Raw genomic sequence first — 14,421 nt, forward strand, 5'->3', positions numbered from 1 at the left:
TGCTTGGTCTTCAGGTATAAGCAGATAATAAGTCCCGGGAAATGCCATCCAGGGAAATGCCACCCGGAGAGGCTCACTCTAGTGTCAAGAGAACCCCAGGCCCACCAATACATGCCGCCTGGCTTCCTGAAATAAACTGCTCCAAACTTGCAGAACACCAAAAGCCAGATGGGTTATACTGAATGAATCCACAGGCAAGAAGCCAGAATCCCAGTTTGCTGTAGAAATAGGCCTGGACTTGATTTGAGTCTTCTCAGCTCTGACAAGCTGGAAGCTGGCACAGCTCCCAAAATCCAAAATAAAATGGCATTTAATTGTGACTAGACTCTAAAAAAGATGTCATACTATCTCCTTAGCTTGACACACGCTCTGCATCTAACCAAATGCAAGCAACTCTCCTCGAAAATCTGACTTTTTCTCCCAGCAAACAATCAAGTATTTAAATTAAAAAAGAAATTGTTAATAACTAAAGGAATAATATCCATTAAGTGCATTAATATTATATACTTTCATAACTATCTAGTCTCCATTGGGAAAAACCTTGTTATAACAAAGATTTAAAGGATCCCTTTAGAATGGCATGCCCATCACAGGAAAGGCTGTAAGACAAGGAAAGAATTACACCCAAAACTTTCTTTTTATCCCTTGTGTGTGCTGCTTTGAGAAAATACATGCTTAGTTTAGTACACAATTTCTGCTTATTCCACGCCTAAGAAAGAGAGGCAGGAAATTAGGAGGGAATCTGGAATCAAGAGTAATTAGGTTTAAATCCAGACTGCACCACTTATTAGCTAGAGGGCTTTGGGCAAGATAATTAACCAATCAGTGCCTCGGTTTCCCCATTGGTATTATAGGGATCATAAAATACCACTCTCAGATGATTACTATGAAGGTTGAATGTACTGGTATTTGTCAAGCAGTTAGAACAGCAGCTGGCACATAGTAAGTGCTATATACAATGTTATTAAGTAAAATATACCATGTCCACTGGGTAAGTAGGTTTCTAAATAAGAAATATCATTTAATACTTTTTTTGCATTTAATATTAGTGCAAAAAAAACCCGCTACTCTGCCATCCCTACAGGTTGAATTTGTGTTGTCATTCAATAACCCAGTCCCTTACTATATACCTGAGTAGAACACACAAAGCAAATTCTGCCCAGGCCCTCCTCCATGGTGGAGAATTTGAAAGAGCGGGTTCAGGGTTTTAAATGTCACTACATCAGGATAGAAAGCACAAAATAGAGCATCTAATTTGGTAGTAGAAGGGAAATAAAAAGATGCCTCATATAAGTCTGGCAGCTAAACAAGCTACAATGTAACATCAGAGATTTTAAAAGGTGAATGTGCAGGTTATAATTTTTATTAACATTTTACTTTTATTTATTTTGTGTTTGTATGTGAAAGGCAAATTGAACCAGAGTTAGGCACATAATAGATATTCAATTAATTTTAATTAACAATAGCTGATGTTTATTGGCCCATTGTGCCAAGCATAGAGATAAATAAACTCTTTAAATCCTGACCATAATTATATTACTCTTTTATTCTGTACTATTAGATTACTGTCCCCATTTTAAGAGACCACACAACTGAGAGACATAATAGATAATACTCTCAAAGTTACAGTTAAAAAAATAACTGACCTGGGATTGGTTCATACAACTGGATTCCAAAGCATGTACTCTCGACTAAACTAAAATAGCACTTGCCCGGCAGTCTTTCCTTAATCGAATTGCCTGACCTTTCCATGATCGACACAGGCCTTTTCAAGTAGGGTACTTCTAATTTTCATATTAATAAGGTAACTGAAAAATCACTGGGTTCACTACACTACAGGGCTGATTTGTTTTATTTGTGGGTTCTGTCTTGGAGCTATGCTCAGATAAAATAATGTAGATGTCTACAGATGTACACTTTATAGACACACAGTGCCCTTAACTGAAATGCTATTACTTTGAATTGTTTATTTCAGACACTGTGACTTTGCTTACAAACGCTTGTTGTCTCTCTAGACTCAGTTGCCTTTCTCCTGGGCTATTTTTCTGGAGACCCCTCCAGAATGAACACCATTCCCTTCCTCTGTGTTTCCAGTGCACACAGTTCCCAGGCACCACAGCACAAAATGCTTTTGGTTCCACCAAGATTCCCTCTACTCCTTTTAGGATTTAAATCTTTTGAGGGTAGAGATTGTTCCTTTTTGTCTTCTCAGAGCCTAGTAATAGATCTCACAGTTTGTAAATGCTTGCTGAATAAGTCAATAAATTATCTACTATCAATGATTCCTTATGGTCTGCAAAGAGGCAAGAATGGGAGCACAGAGCAGTCAAGGAGGACCAGATTTCTTCAGATCTCAAAACAGCCTTTGAGAAGATAATGGCCTAATGTTGAGTAGTTTTCCAAAAAGGCTGATTCCATGGCAATTGTTCTCAAGATGTGATCTCAGACCAGCATCAGCTTCAACTGAGAGCTAGCTAGAAACGTAAATTTCAAGTCCCACCCAGACCTCAGGAATCCGGAAATCCAGGGGCGGGGCCACAGTCCTGTTTTAAGAAGCCCTCCAGGTGACTCTTATGCCTTAACGTTCCAGAGCCGCTGGTCTAAAGGTAGATCTCCAGCAGCAGGTGATACGTTAATACAAAGAAGGCAACTATAAACATATTTTTGGGTTGTGTCTGTTTGTTCAACTACTACTTACTGGATGTCAATGCTAGCTAGTAGACAATGATGAAATAAAACAATTCTTGTTCCTTCCTTTTAGGGACAGGGATGATGGTGATGAAGGAGATTAAGACTTGCATACGGATCATGACAATACAGTGTTTAATAATCTTCCTATGTTCTAGGTATTTAAAAAAAGTGCTGTGAGATTACAGAGAAAACATTTGAAGAAATTATGTTTGATCTACTATGTCATAAAGAGAGGGTACTCATTTAGGGGAAACTGTGAACTTTATAGACAGTCCATTATAATAAAGACCCATTTTCCATAGACAAAGGGGGATTTGGGACTGATGAGTGCTTGTTTTTATCCAAAATATACCCCAAATATAGTTCTTATAGTCAACTATCATTTTCTAATATCTTCTTCAGATTAATACATTCTGAGCTGGACTTGAACATTAGTGGCCCAGCCCTGCTCACTTATTGGGCTGTTCTTATTCAGGCAAATGTTTTCAGGCCAGATTCAGATGCATTACATCCAGTGGTGGAACCACAGTGGGCCTTAGGTTCCTAGGCTGGAACATGAGAGGCTGAAGAGAAACTGTAAGGAGACATTTCAGACACTTTGGCTCTATAGATCAGAGATTCTGATATGCACAGAGGTAAGGTTTCCAGTAGGGAGTGTAGACTGGGGAGCAACAGTAGAATAGGCAGAAGGCAGGGAGTTGCACCACCCCCAGCCCCCCCAATGCACATTCCTACCAGACAAACCAAAAGCCTAGGACTGTCTGTGATCATACGTTTTCCTCCAACACAAACACATTGACACACTGGTTTTCCTCCAACACAAACACATTGACACACTGGTTTCAAAAAAAAATGTGCGTAGCACTCGTAATTATTCTGGAGTGATACAGGAGTAATCCATACATCAAAAACAGTAATGCCTCGGGTGCAATAGGTACTTAACTAGAAAGTATTGGACAAATGATAAAAGAACTACAGTCAAAATTGTATGCAACCAAACTTGCACTTAAATGGAAAAAATGAAATAGATTGTTTAATAATCTTATATAGAGAGCATGAAGAATCTATAGTACTTGCAAAGTTTTCAAAGCAGTGGTTCATTCTCAGCATTCAGAATGTCTGTCCACTATAGGGAATAGTCAGAATGTTTATCTATCCATGCTTTAAAGAAAGAAAATAGCAAATTATTAATACTTCACTACTGCCAATTTTCTCTATATTTTGTTTAGAGTTACTAAGGGCAGAAATAACTTGCTTTTCTTTAATGGAACATTCTCCTACTACATTTTTTATTTGAAGTCAGCAAGCATGCACTCACCTGTCACAAAATGCTTTAGACTAGAATTACATGTTTGAATTTATACATGAAAAGGAAAATAAAGAGCCACTACTAATTTGCTGCAGGAGCAACAGAAAGAGTTTTACCTGGCATTCAGTGGGCACGGAAAACATTTCATAACTCATCACCTATTCTTTTTACTGGTTAGCCAGATTCAACCATCCTTACCTATAACACTTCTGAAATATGTTCACAGCAGGTAGAGCAAACCTAAATGTTGGATGACGGTTAGTAAGCAACTGGCAGGGCTTTCCAGCCTCATTTCTCTAATCACTTTAACCCCGTTCCTAATAGAAAGCTAGAGGCCAGGGCAATTCAGCTTCTTCTTTTGTCATCTGCCTGCCATAAATATGCACCAGTCTGCAACTGAAAAGCTGAAGGAGGCTGCAAGCTTGCTGGACATTTATCATGCTCTGTTCCCTGTTAACAAGCAAATACTTTAGCTGAATGGGCCATTAGCAATCATTGTCAAATGTAGAATGCAAGGTGCTTGGATGTGACCAGTTTGTAAATTAGGGGGTGTCCCTTCTGTCTGATGAATCTAGAGAAGTGCAATGGATCTTTTGATATAGATTACTGAATTAAGTTAGAAAGAAAGGTAAAGCAGTGGGCACTAGGTATGGCAGGTCTACATACAATCATTTAAAATGTTTTTAATCTATGACAGCCACATAATAAAGACCAGAAAAACAGGCAACAATGCAATAAATCTACAGACCAAACCAGATGGTCAAGTCAGCTGTCTGAGAATTAGGAATAATCAATTAAATGGGTCTGAAATAGAATATTTAGGACTAATGAAGACCTTCAGACACTCACAGAGTGTGTTAAGCCCCATGTTTCTGTTAAGAAAACAGCACTGAATCTCCTTGAGCCTGCTACTCCATCACAAAAGACAGTCTGGTGTTTGGAACTTTCAGTATCATCAATGTCTTAAGAGTTAAGACTCTCCTAAGAAAATGTTAAAACTTTTCTTCAGGAGGCAATAAAGCAAGTATTTCCTTTTTGGCTTGATCCAATTGCAGATGTCACTCTGCATGTAACTCAATCATGGCTTCAATGGCTTATTTTGTTTAATGACAAAAATGGAAAGTGTGGAAGGCAAAAACAAAAGTACAGCTTATTTACAAGGTTGTCCAGTACAAGGGGCAATAAGATTCAACAACATGACAATTTTGTTGTTGTATTTAACTTTTAAAACTGGGCAGCACTAACATTTTTGTAAGCATTTCGTTTACATGAAGGGCGCCTATCCTATTAAACTCACAGGTTAACACTGACATTTATGACTAAAATATCACCTAGAGAGAGCCCATTGGTTTGGGCATATTGGAATAAAAATTAAAATCCCCCCTTTTATTTATTTTATTATATATTTTTTTCAGGGTGGGAAGGAAAAACTCAGAGAAGAGCTATCTGGCTGATGGAGAGGGACAATGATGTTTACCGTTTTCTCTCGCTCTGTGCGAGATGGCTCTGGGTGTGCAAGATGGCTCTGGGTCTGAGAGATGGCTGAAATCAAAAGGTCTCTGTTTTCCTTTCAGATAACTCCAGCCCTACCTATTCCCTCTGGTCTCTGTTCCTTCCCAGCATGTCTCTGTCTGAAGCCCAAATAGATTAAGGCAGGGATCGCCAAGTGCAGTTAATCCTACAGAACGGCTGCCGCTGTTAGGCCAGGAGTTAAAAAGAAAAATCTTGCAGGCCTTAACAACTGCAGTGATCTGAAGTTTTAATCAGCCCCAATCTCAATCTCTAAAAAAGGCAGTCAATGAAATCTACCTTTGCCATATTATCCGCCACCAATGAGCAAGAACTGAGCAGCTTTTCTTTCCTGCTTTAACCATCCCAGGCCACAAGTAGGGCTTTCATACTTTCTAATCCGAGTTTCCAAGTCTGTGTGGTTCTCACATAATAGCCAACAGCCTGGAGCAAGGACCCCCATTTCTACACCCTTTTCAGAGACGTGTCATTTCTAACATCAAGCTAATCTATATGTTGCCATGGCTTCACCCTTTATCTGCCTTTACATTTTATGAACTGCATGGATTTACCACATTATTTTTATCTGAAAGACAGAAAATGGTGGTTTTATTGCCATACAATCAGATTACTGCTGCTAGTTTCTCTATGCCTTTTTACCATACTTCAATCAAAAGGGATCAGTTTCTTTATACTCTGCCCTTGATTTACATTACATCTGTAAAGACCTACTCTGAGTTGTAATCCCCTTATTAACTATGACCAGGGTTGATTTGCCTAAAAATAAAAGCAAATTGTGTCAGACCCTTTCACTTTGTTTTTGATTCGGAACTACAAAATGGATTACTAAAGAAATCTTCAGAGTTCACACGGCTAGTATAGTACTGAATTAAAATGAGAATTAAACAAGTTAAACAGGGGAGCCATGTCAACGGTTTACATTTTCCATCATGGAGAAGGGTTGAATTGCTTATGTCTTTGTATTATTTGGCTTTAGAGAGACAATGAAGCCACAGGAATTTTTCCAAGCTGTTTGGAACACTGTCCCATTTGCTATCTTTCCTTTTTTTGCTTTTCATATATTCCTCTCCCAGCCTCATTCTAATTCCTCCCCTAAAAAATGGTGGGGGTTGGGTCTCTTCCCTGAAAGAGCTAATTCCTAACTAGAAGCTTATAGTTCTATGGGTTCTACCTACTTTAATCAAAATATTTTAAACAGTTGAACACTCCTATTTAAGGCTCTACCCCTCTATACAAAGGGTGAACTCATAAGCAAATCTATGTAGATGTATGATAAGTGACCTGAAAAACAGGCCCTTTATGTCAGCAGCAAATGAAGGCAGAGATTAGGCAGACAGGAATACCATTTTAATTATTATTTTTCTTAGACGAGCGCTTCTTTTTGTCTAATTTGCAATGCAAGAGTTTAATAATAAAGTTTTCATAAAACGGTAAAGAAATATCATTCTTTAAATTTTTTTCTTTCTTGATGAGGGTCTACAGTATTTCCTTTCCCCTCCACTCCCATTCCTATGACACATCACTGCAGTCAAGCTGGTATCTCAAATTGTTTCCTATTATGAGAACACACTGGGAAATGTTGCTCTAAGGTAGAGATGTTCGTACTCAGTCTCCTGGGAGCTACCTGAAGCATTTCTATGGAAGATCAGATAGCAAAGATTTGGTTGCTCCTTCTGCAATGTCGATTTGAAGGTAATTATTGTGATGTTGTGGTGATCCACCAATTAAATGACTTATCTCAGTAAATTTACAGATAAGAGGTTTTATGATAATTAATCAAAAACATATTATAATTTCAGCTGACTGTGTGTGTGTGTGTGTGTGTGTGTGTTTAAAGCTAACCTGGAAATGATGCCTATATTCACCTGTTCTCATACTTTTTTAGCCTAGGAGTCAGAACCATTTAAGAATGTTTCTTTGCATCGGTTGGATAAGTGTCAACAGCTATGCTTTGTGAAAGATTTAGAACCAAGTGCTTAACAAATCATCTTAACCTCCAGCTCCCATTTCTGAGGCTTGAACCCGTAACTGCTGAGGTTAAAAAGTGCAGTCCCTAGACACAGGATTCCCAAATAAATTCTCGCCTGGTCTGAAAGAAGGCTACCAAGCAAGTTGTGATATTGTTTTAGCCCCGTCTTTGTGCTCTCTCTGGCTCAGTTGTCCTGTGGAACAACGACAGTCCATTACCTACAGTTTATCATCCTGACAAAACGTGAGGAATGTGGATGTGAAAGCACTAACAATTCCACCCCTGGTGCTTTGTGCTTTTTTCTCTCTATGTTAAAACCGACAAGATTAACCCAAACGCAAACTGTGGAGCATAGTTCAAGGGGCTATTCAATCAGTGCTGAATGTGCATTTGTTTACCTACAAAAATAAGACTTTCAGACACAATGGAAGGCAGGCTGGCTTATATATGGTATTGAATGGACTGTTTAAATAGCACTATCCATTGTAGTTTATTTTATCAATCTCTGACAGGTCCGTATTTATTCAGAGCCCAACTGTGGTGGGGCCCATGCACTATAGGTTATCTGGATATTATCTGGCCATTCTTTTCTATAAAGTCAATCAATACCAGGAATTCAGTATTATGTGGGGGAAAATGACATGGGAAAAGCAAAATGCTTTGTTAACTAACTAGTATGTGGTGAAGAGGAAATAGCACTCATAGACTTAAGAAATGAATGTTCAACTGAAATTTTCAACGAAGTCAGTGTTATTCATTCTAGAATACATAACAATACACATTTGCTCACTCTACAGTGAAATCAAGATATAATATATATACATATATATGTTTTATAAAAAGAAACTATTTTATTTTGGCATAAACATCATGCTTGGGAAAAACTGTTCTACTGAAATGTTAATTAGACATGCAGTAAAGCCAGGTTGCTATTCTTTCCAAGGAGGAAAAAAAAAGTTTCAACAACCTAAATGGCTTCAACCGACCCACCTCTATCTGAGCCTATGGGTACAATGTTAATAACCTAACCGGGCTAATGTTTCAGTATATTGAACTTCCTTCAATTACTGCATAAACTCTCAGGGATGGGAGCAGCAGACAGTGTGATTAAAGTGGTTATGGAGACAGTAAATTTACAAAGGATTTTCTGGACTCTGTGCCTAAACAGCTGCTGCATGCTCCCTATGTCCCACCACCTGCTAAAAAAGCTGACCCCTGAATGAAACAAATCTAATTACTGATGGTTGCTTCATTACAAATGAATTGTTCCTCAGTTCATATGAACTGATTTGAAACTTCAGTGCATTTGATTACCTTCCTGTCACATCACATTGACTGACAAATTTTTCCCTGGAAATACATATGCAACTTCCCCCAAATAAAGTGACCCTTTGATAAGAGGGATTTTGAGTCATTCCTCCAGGAAGAAATCTTTCAAGCTAGCATTTACAACTACATACTTTGGTAAGAAGACCTTTTCCAGGGACAAATTACTCAGTCCTCCAGGCAAGCCATTATCGTGAGAACTCTAAAAGAAATTCTACTCTTAAAGACTTGAGCAATCATGCCAACAGCAACATCAGCAGTGCACTGAGGCAAGCTTCTTTCTCTAAAATGCAGGCCTTCAGCAGCTCTCTAAATTTGTGGCCACAACTGGGGAGAACAGACTAATGTTAATCATCAGGGCAGTAAGTAAATAGTAGTCACAAACATATTAGGAAAAGAAACATTAATGTCTAAACTTTACATTTAAAGAATTATTGCTCTATTTCTTTTTCCAAGTAGGTATTTCTAATGCTCCTCCCAGAAACACACAAACTAATGGTTAATACACATAGAGCTGAACGCTGAAGGGATTCATGGGAATTTCTTTAAACTAGATTTAAATATAAATATTAAGTCCTAATGGAAAAAAACAAAACAAAACACCCCAAAGACAGTTAGTCAGTGAAAGTGCAAAGTGGAGCTGAGCAGGCAGCCTGGGGTAAGAGGTGAGGACTGGCACCACGAGCATTGCGCATGGAAGAGTGACCTCTGTAGGCACAAAGCGAGCACTGGCTGGCCTCATCCCGGCTCCCCAAGCCCGGCTCCCCGCCCGCCTACCCCGGACACCGGCTGCTGCGAGCAGGTCCGAGCCCGGCGCCTTCTGGCACCACCTGGTTCCTCACGATTCGGTATCAGTGTAAAGATGTTACTAATTCCTCAGCCAATACAATCTCTTACATTAAAAAATAAAGACGTCCATACTAGATCAGGCCAAACGGAAGGAGTTGCATTAAGTATTTTTAAAATATGAACAGTGTTGTGAAGTGCGATCTAATTATCATGCATGGATTTGATACGATTTACAGCTGCGATGCTTCTCACCCTTGTAACTGGGAATTCTTGGTTAGCGTGTTGGTAAATTTGAAATTGACCACTTTTAAAGGAGTGGATATAATTTTTAAATTAAGATAAGATTTCTAAACCAATCCCCCCTCTCTTTACTCCTAAAGTGGGAGGCCAGCTTGCTTAATTTGGCCATTGATTTTGCTTCTGATCTCAAACGTTTACTCCAGGAACCAGCCAATGTCTCCACAGTTTCCCCAAATTTTCCAAGGCTAAAATTTAATGATTCTGTAAAATATTTTTGGCTATAATTCAAAATACATCCCAAGAATGAGGTGATATGCAATACTAAGTGCACAGACGACTACTTACGAGTAGATCGCCTTTTCTAAATTCTAAATGCACTCTGGTAGCTCGCATCAGAAAAATTAATCTCTACAACGCCTGGCTTTCTCCGGCTGCCTTGTTTGATAAAAGCAAGTCGGATCTAAGGATTCCATTCTTGTCCAGGTTCCCCAAGCTTGAAGGCTTTAGCTAGGTCAACTGGGCAGGGCCTTAAGCTTTTGCAGAAAGCTTCCTTTTGTAAGTCAGCTATCTGGGCCGCACGGGGTTCGAGTTCCGGGCCACTGGTTTAGAAACAAAGAGAGAGAACGACGTGCAGAGCAATCTCCCAGAAAAGGCCAAGGCCCGTCTCTGGGACGGAGAACAGAGAGCTCGTCCCCGGAGTTCTCGGACGGAGCTGGCGAGCTCTCCGAGCACTCTCAGGCAGGCGGCGCGCAGCCGAGATGTACGGGCTCCGGGGTGCTACAGACTGCCCAGGGACACAGGTTCCCTTCTCCTGGGTGCGCCCCACTGCCACGAGCCCGCCGCCTCCCCCCGCCACCCCCGCTTGTGGGGCCCGGACCGTGCTCGGGCGCTCCTCGGGGGTGCAGCGTCCCCGCTTCTCTCCAGAACCTGCCAGCCCCTACGCGCCTGCCAACCCTATTTGTGACCTTGCTCTCCATCCTCCAAAAGTAAGGGTCAGGTACTGCCATCGGACACCTTCGCGGACTTGGCACCAGAGCCACCAAGGGGCTTTTTAGCGCCGGTGAGCTCATAGGGGAAGGAAGGTGGCGGGTAAGAGGGGGCTCTCCTTCAGGCTGGCGCTCCGGCTGGAAGCCTACCGAGAAGACTCTTATCAAGAGTAATGTGGCGTGGATCGGGGACGGGGACCTATGGAGGGAAGTGGGTAGGATCAAGGTTCCAGAAACAGGCTCTGGGGTTTCGCCGCCCTACCCTTCCTCCCGTACACACCGCGCGGCGCAGCAGTGAGGCGGGTGATCGCGGATGCCACTTACTTGGAGTTCGAGGAATTCCAATAGATGGGCTCTAAAACTATCGATCTGGAAATCGCACTTCTGCATAAAACCATCAAAACTCCCCAGCAGTACTTCCACACGGAGTCCCTCCTCGCGGCCATGGCCAAGCCGATCCCAGCTCCGCGCACTCGGGGCGGCGGAGGGACGGGACACGGGCCAGAAGCCCCAATCCTCCAGGCAAGAAAAGGGGGAGACCGCAGGTAGCTCTGGGGCGCGCAGAGCAGCTCCAATGGTCGATGAAGCCAGGGGTGCTCCCGTTGGATCTTTCAGGGCGAGAGGCGGGAGCGCACAAGCGGGGCGCGTCAGCGCGGCCGGTTCGGGGCTCCAGGTCGCCCCGCCGGACCCAGCTCGAAGCGCCGGATCCCGTGCGGCTCCAGGGTGCCGGGCGCGGGGCTGCAGTGAGGGCGCGCGGCCGGGACACAAAAGCGGGGAGACCACTAGGTGCGGTCGGAGGGCAATGCGTCCCGATAGGGGCCGCCTCGCACTATATATCCAGGAGGGCGGGCATCGGCCCGAGCGCGCGGGCGCCGTGTCGACGCGGTTCCATGTCCCGGAGCTCGGAGCGGTGAGGGATGTCTCAGGTAGTGCAGGAGCCTCCTTAGTCCTCGCGGCTCTCAGCCTGTAGAGCAGGCAGGGGAGTCTCGGTCTCAGCCGCGGGCGCCGGACGCGCGCGAGCCTTTGTGTGCGTGTAGGGCACCAGGATCCGCTCTGAGAGCGGCTACTCGATACGTTCGGCGCCGCTGTCCCTGCAGAGAAGAGTCAGAGCAACCAGCGTGCTGTCAGAGCACTATAAACGCGGGGCCCCGCCCCACACAGCTCAGCCCATTGGTCCTCCGCACGATACTCGCACTTTGGTTGGGCAGTTGGCCCGTCGGTCGTCCGCCCTCGTTCGACATTGGGCGCCGCGAGGCGGGGCGCCGGCTGACAGGTGAGCCCCGCCCTCGGCCCTCCGGCCTGGGCGCGAGCTGAAGGCAGGGGAGTCTCCAAAGCAGAGGGGCCTGTGTGTGTGCTGTTAGGCCCCTGAGTGATGGGGCAGGGATGACGATAGGGACCGCCGAGTGGGAAGGGCGACAGCACTGTGCCACCTGTCCCCGCTCTCAGGGCGCACTTTATTGCCCAGCAAGTGTCGTAACTTGAGGGACGTCGAGGGCGAAACTTTCCCTGCGGAGTCGCAGTGAATTTCCCGGTGCGTCTTCCTTCTCTAAACAAAGTGTCCTCCATGGTCAGACTCACATCCCATACATACATCCCTTCTCTACCCCCATTAGGTCTCTTAAATGACGCACTTGAGACCTGATTTCGGTACCAAACGTCAGCTAATGACTCCTGGGGACGAGGCACTGAGGGGTAGGAAGTATTGGGGCGCGCAGAGGTCCTGGCCCTGCACTCAGGGCGCCTTGCTTAGCATGAAGACAGCACTTCTTCCAAGTGCCTCCGGCATACTAGAGCCTGTAGTGGGCCAAGGTGACCGGGATTTTGGGGTGACGCTATCAAATAGCGCCCAGAGAGAGAGCAGGATTTCTTCTCGGGTTCTTGGCAAAGAGCTTTTCCAAATGACTTGGATGAGCGCCACCTTGTCAACTTGCTTCCACGGACCCACAGCGCCCACTAGCGGCCAGCTTGACTTCTCTGCGTCCAAGAGCACATGGTCTACCCACCCGCACCCAACATCCTTTTCCAATTTCATCACGCAGAAAAAGTCCAAAGGAAACTCTTAAGTGACCAAGGGCAGAACACTGAAATAAGGCACAGTATAAATGTACAATTCAGCTTGGAAAAAAAAAAAAGTATGTCGTATATCCACAACCTTCTTTAAAAAACCCCGTCTACTCCAGGATTTAATGATTCAGACGCAAAGAACCAGGCAGTATACAATTAATTTTCTTCACCCAAATTATCTGCTAAGCTAAATTTGAGAAATTACCTCGTTTAGATACTAGTTTTTCTTTCACTCTTATTTTTACAACTCTTGAAGATTTTATGGTGTATTAAGTATTCGTTTTCTGAAACAATCATACATTAATGTACGTTTGTGTAAAAATTTTGTGGACTACTTTTAAGATCGAAAACATTTAGGATACGTGAGGATGTGAATACATTTACATTAGTATTCCAAGTTGATCTTTATGAGAAAAAACTTCCTCAATTGCAAATTTTAAATAAGCCTCCAACTTGAGGAAATAATTTTTTAAAGACTCAAAAGGCAGTAAACCGATTCCAAACCATAGGCAGATTTCCAGACGACTAAAAAACCATGAAGGGGCAGGTAATATTACTCATAATTTTACAAGGGTTAAAAAAAAAAAAAGGTATTTAAAAAGCTTAAAACATTTAAGTTCATTTAAAATATATTATAAAGAGGGCTTAAAGATCTTTAAAAAGAACTAAAACTGAGTATCTCAGTATCAATCTTACATAGTGAAGTTCAAGTTGTTACCTTAGTACATCCTCTCAAGTAAACTAGAGGAAATAAAGGAAATTTGCACTGTCTGAAAATAACCATGGCTTCCATTTTTAGTAAATCAGATAATTCACATCCACAGCATTTAACCTTGAGAAAAATGTGAAGGTACATGTAAAAATTGTTTCCTATTTTTGACCAAAAAATAAAATCCTACACAAGATTCCTATTGTATAGCTTTAAAATATGCATCAACTTACTTTCAGTAAATATGTAATAATTAACTGTACAGACTATATGAAAAGCACTAAGAGTAGCAATTTGCGGTCGCTAACGTCCCACTGCTGTTGAGTAATTACAATAATTAAAAGCATCACCTCATCCCATATATCATGCCAGGCCAAAAAAAAAGTTGTATTAGCATATACAAAAGAAAAAATGGAATTTTTAGGCATGTCAACCCAAAAAGAACCAATCACATCAGTTCAATATTTCTTTAATTTGGACTTTTATAAAATTGTTAGTTTTAAAAAACAAAATTTTATTTTAGCACAGGAAGTTACTTTATACTATTCCGAGGGTTAAAAAAGAAGTTTCTAAAATTAAATTAATAAAAATTTTGGGAACTTCAGTCTTAAAAATTGAGATATAAGTTTGAGTAAATGTCGAATGAGGTGGCAAATGTTTAATTCCAGCTTAAGTAATAAGAGAGCCAATCCACCTTACTAGTTATATTTCTGCCCCTTTAAATTCCTGATCATGCACTATCTTTAGAACTTAGGTTTCTTATATATTTCTTGCAGGGTAATCTATTAATTCTAATATGTACTTCCAA

General features: G+C 42.0%; 1 protein-coding gene across 1 annotated transcript in view; it reads right to left on the bottom strand.

The window, feature by feature from the left end:
• The window catches only part of EFNB2 (ephrin B2), a 49,022-nt gene extending 37,582 nt beyond the window's left edge, over positions 1 to 11,440 (bottom strand). The window contains exon 1 of the mRNA XM_090258558.1: positions 11,165 to 11,440. Within this exon, the coding sequence (XP_090114684.1) occupies positions 11,165 to 11,286 (122 nt within the window). The 5' untranslated portion in view covers positions 11,287 to 11,440. The remainder of the gene's footprint in view (positions 1 to 11,164) is intronic.
• Positions 11,441 to 14,421: the final 2,981 nt, after the last annotated feature.

The sequence above is a fragment of the Furipterus horrens genome, unplaced genomic scaffold (assembly GCF_987537825.1).
Source record: "Furipterus horrens unplaced genomic scaffold, mFurHor1.1.pri manual_scaffold_12, whole genome shotgun sequence".
Classification (NCBI taxonomy): Eukaryota; Metazoa; Chordata; class Mammalia; order Chiroptera; family Furipteridae; genus Furipterus; species Furipterus horrens.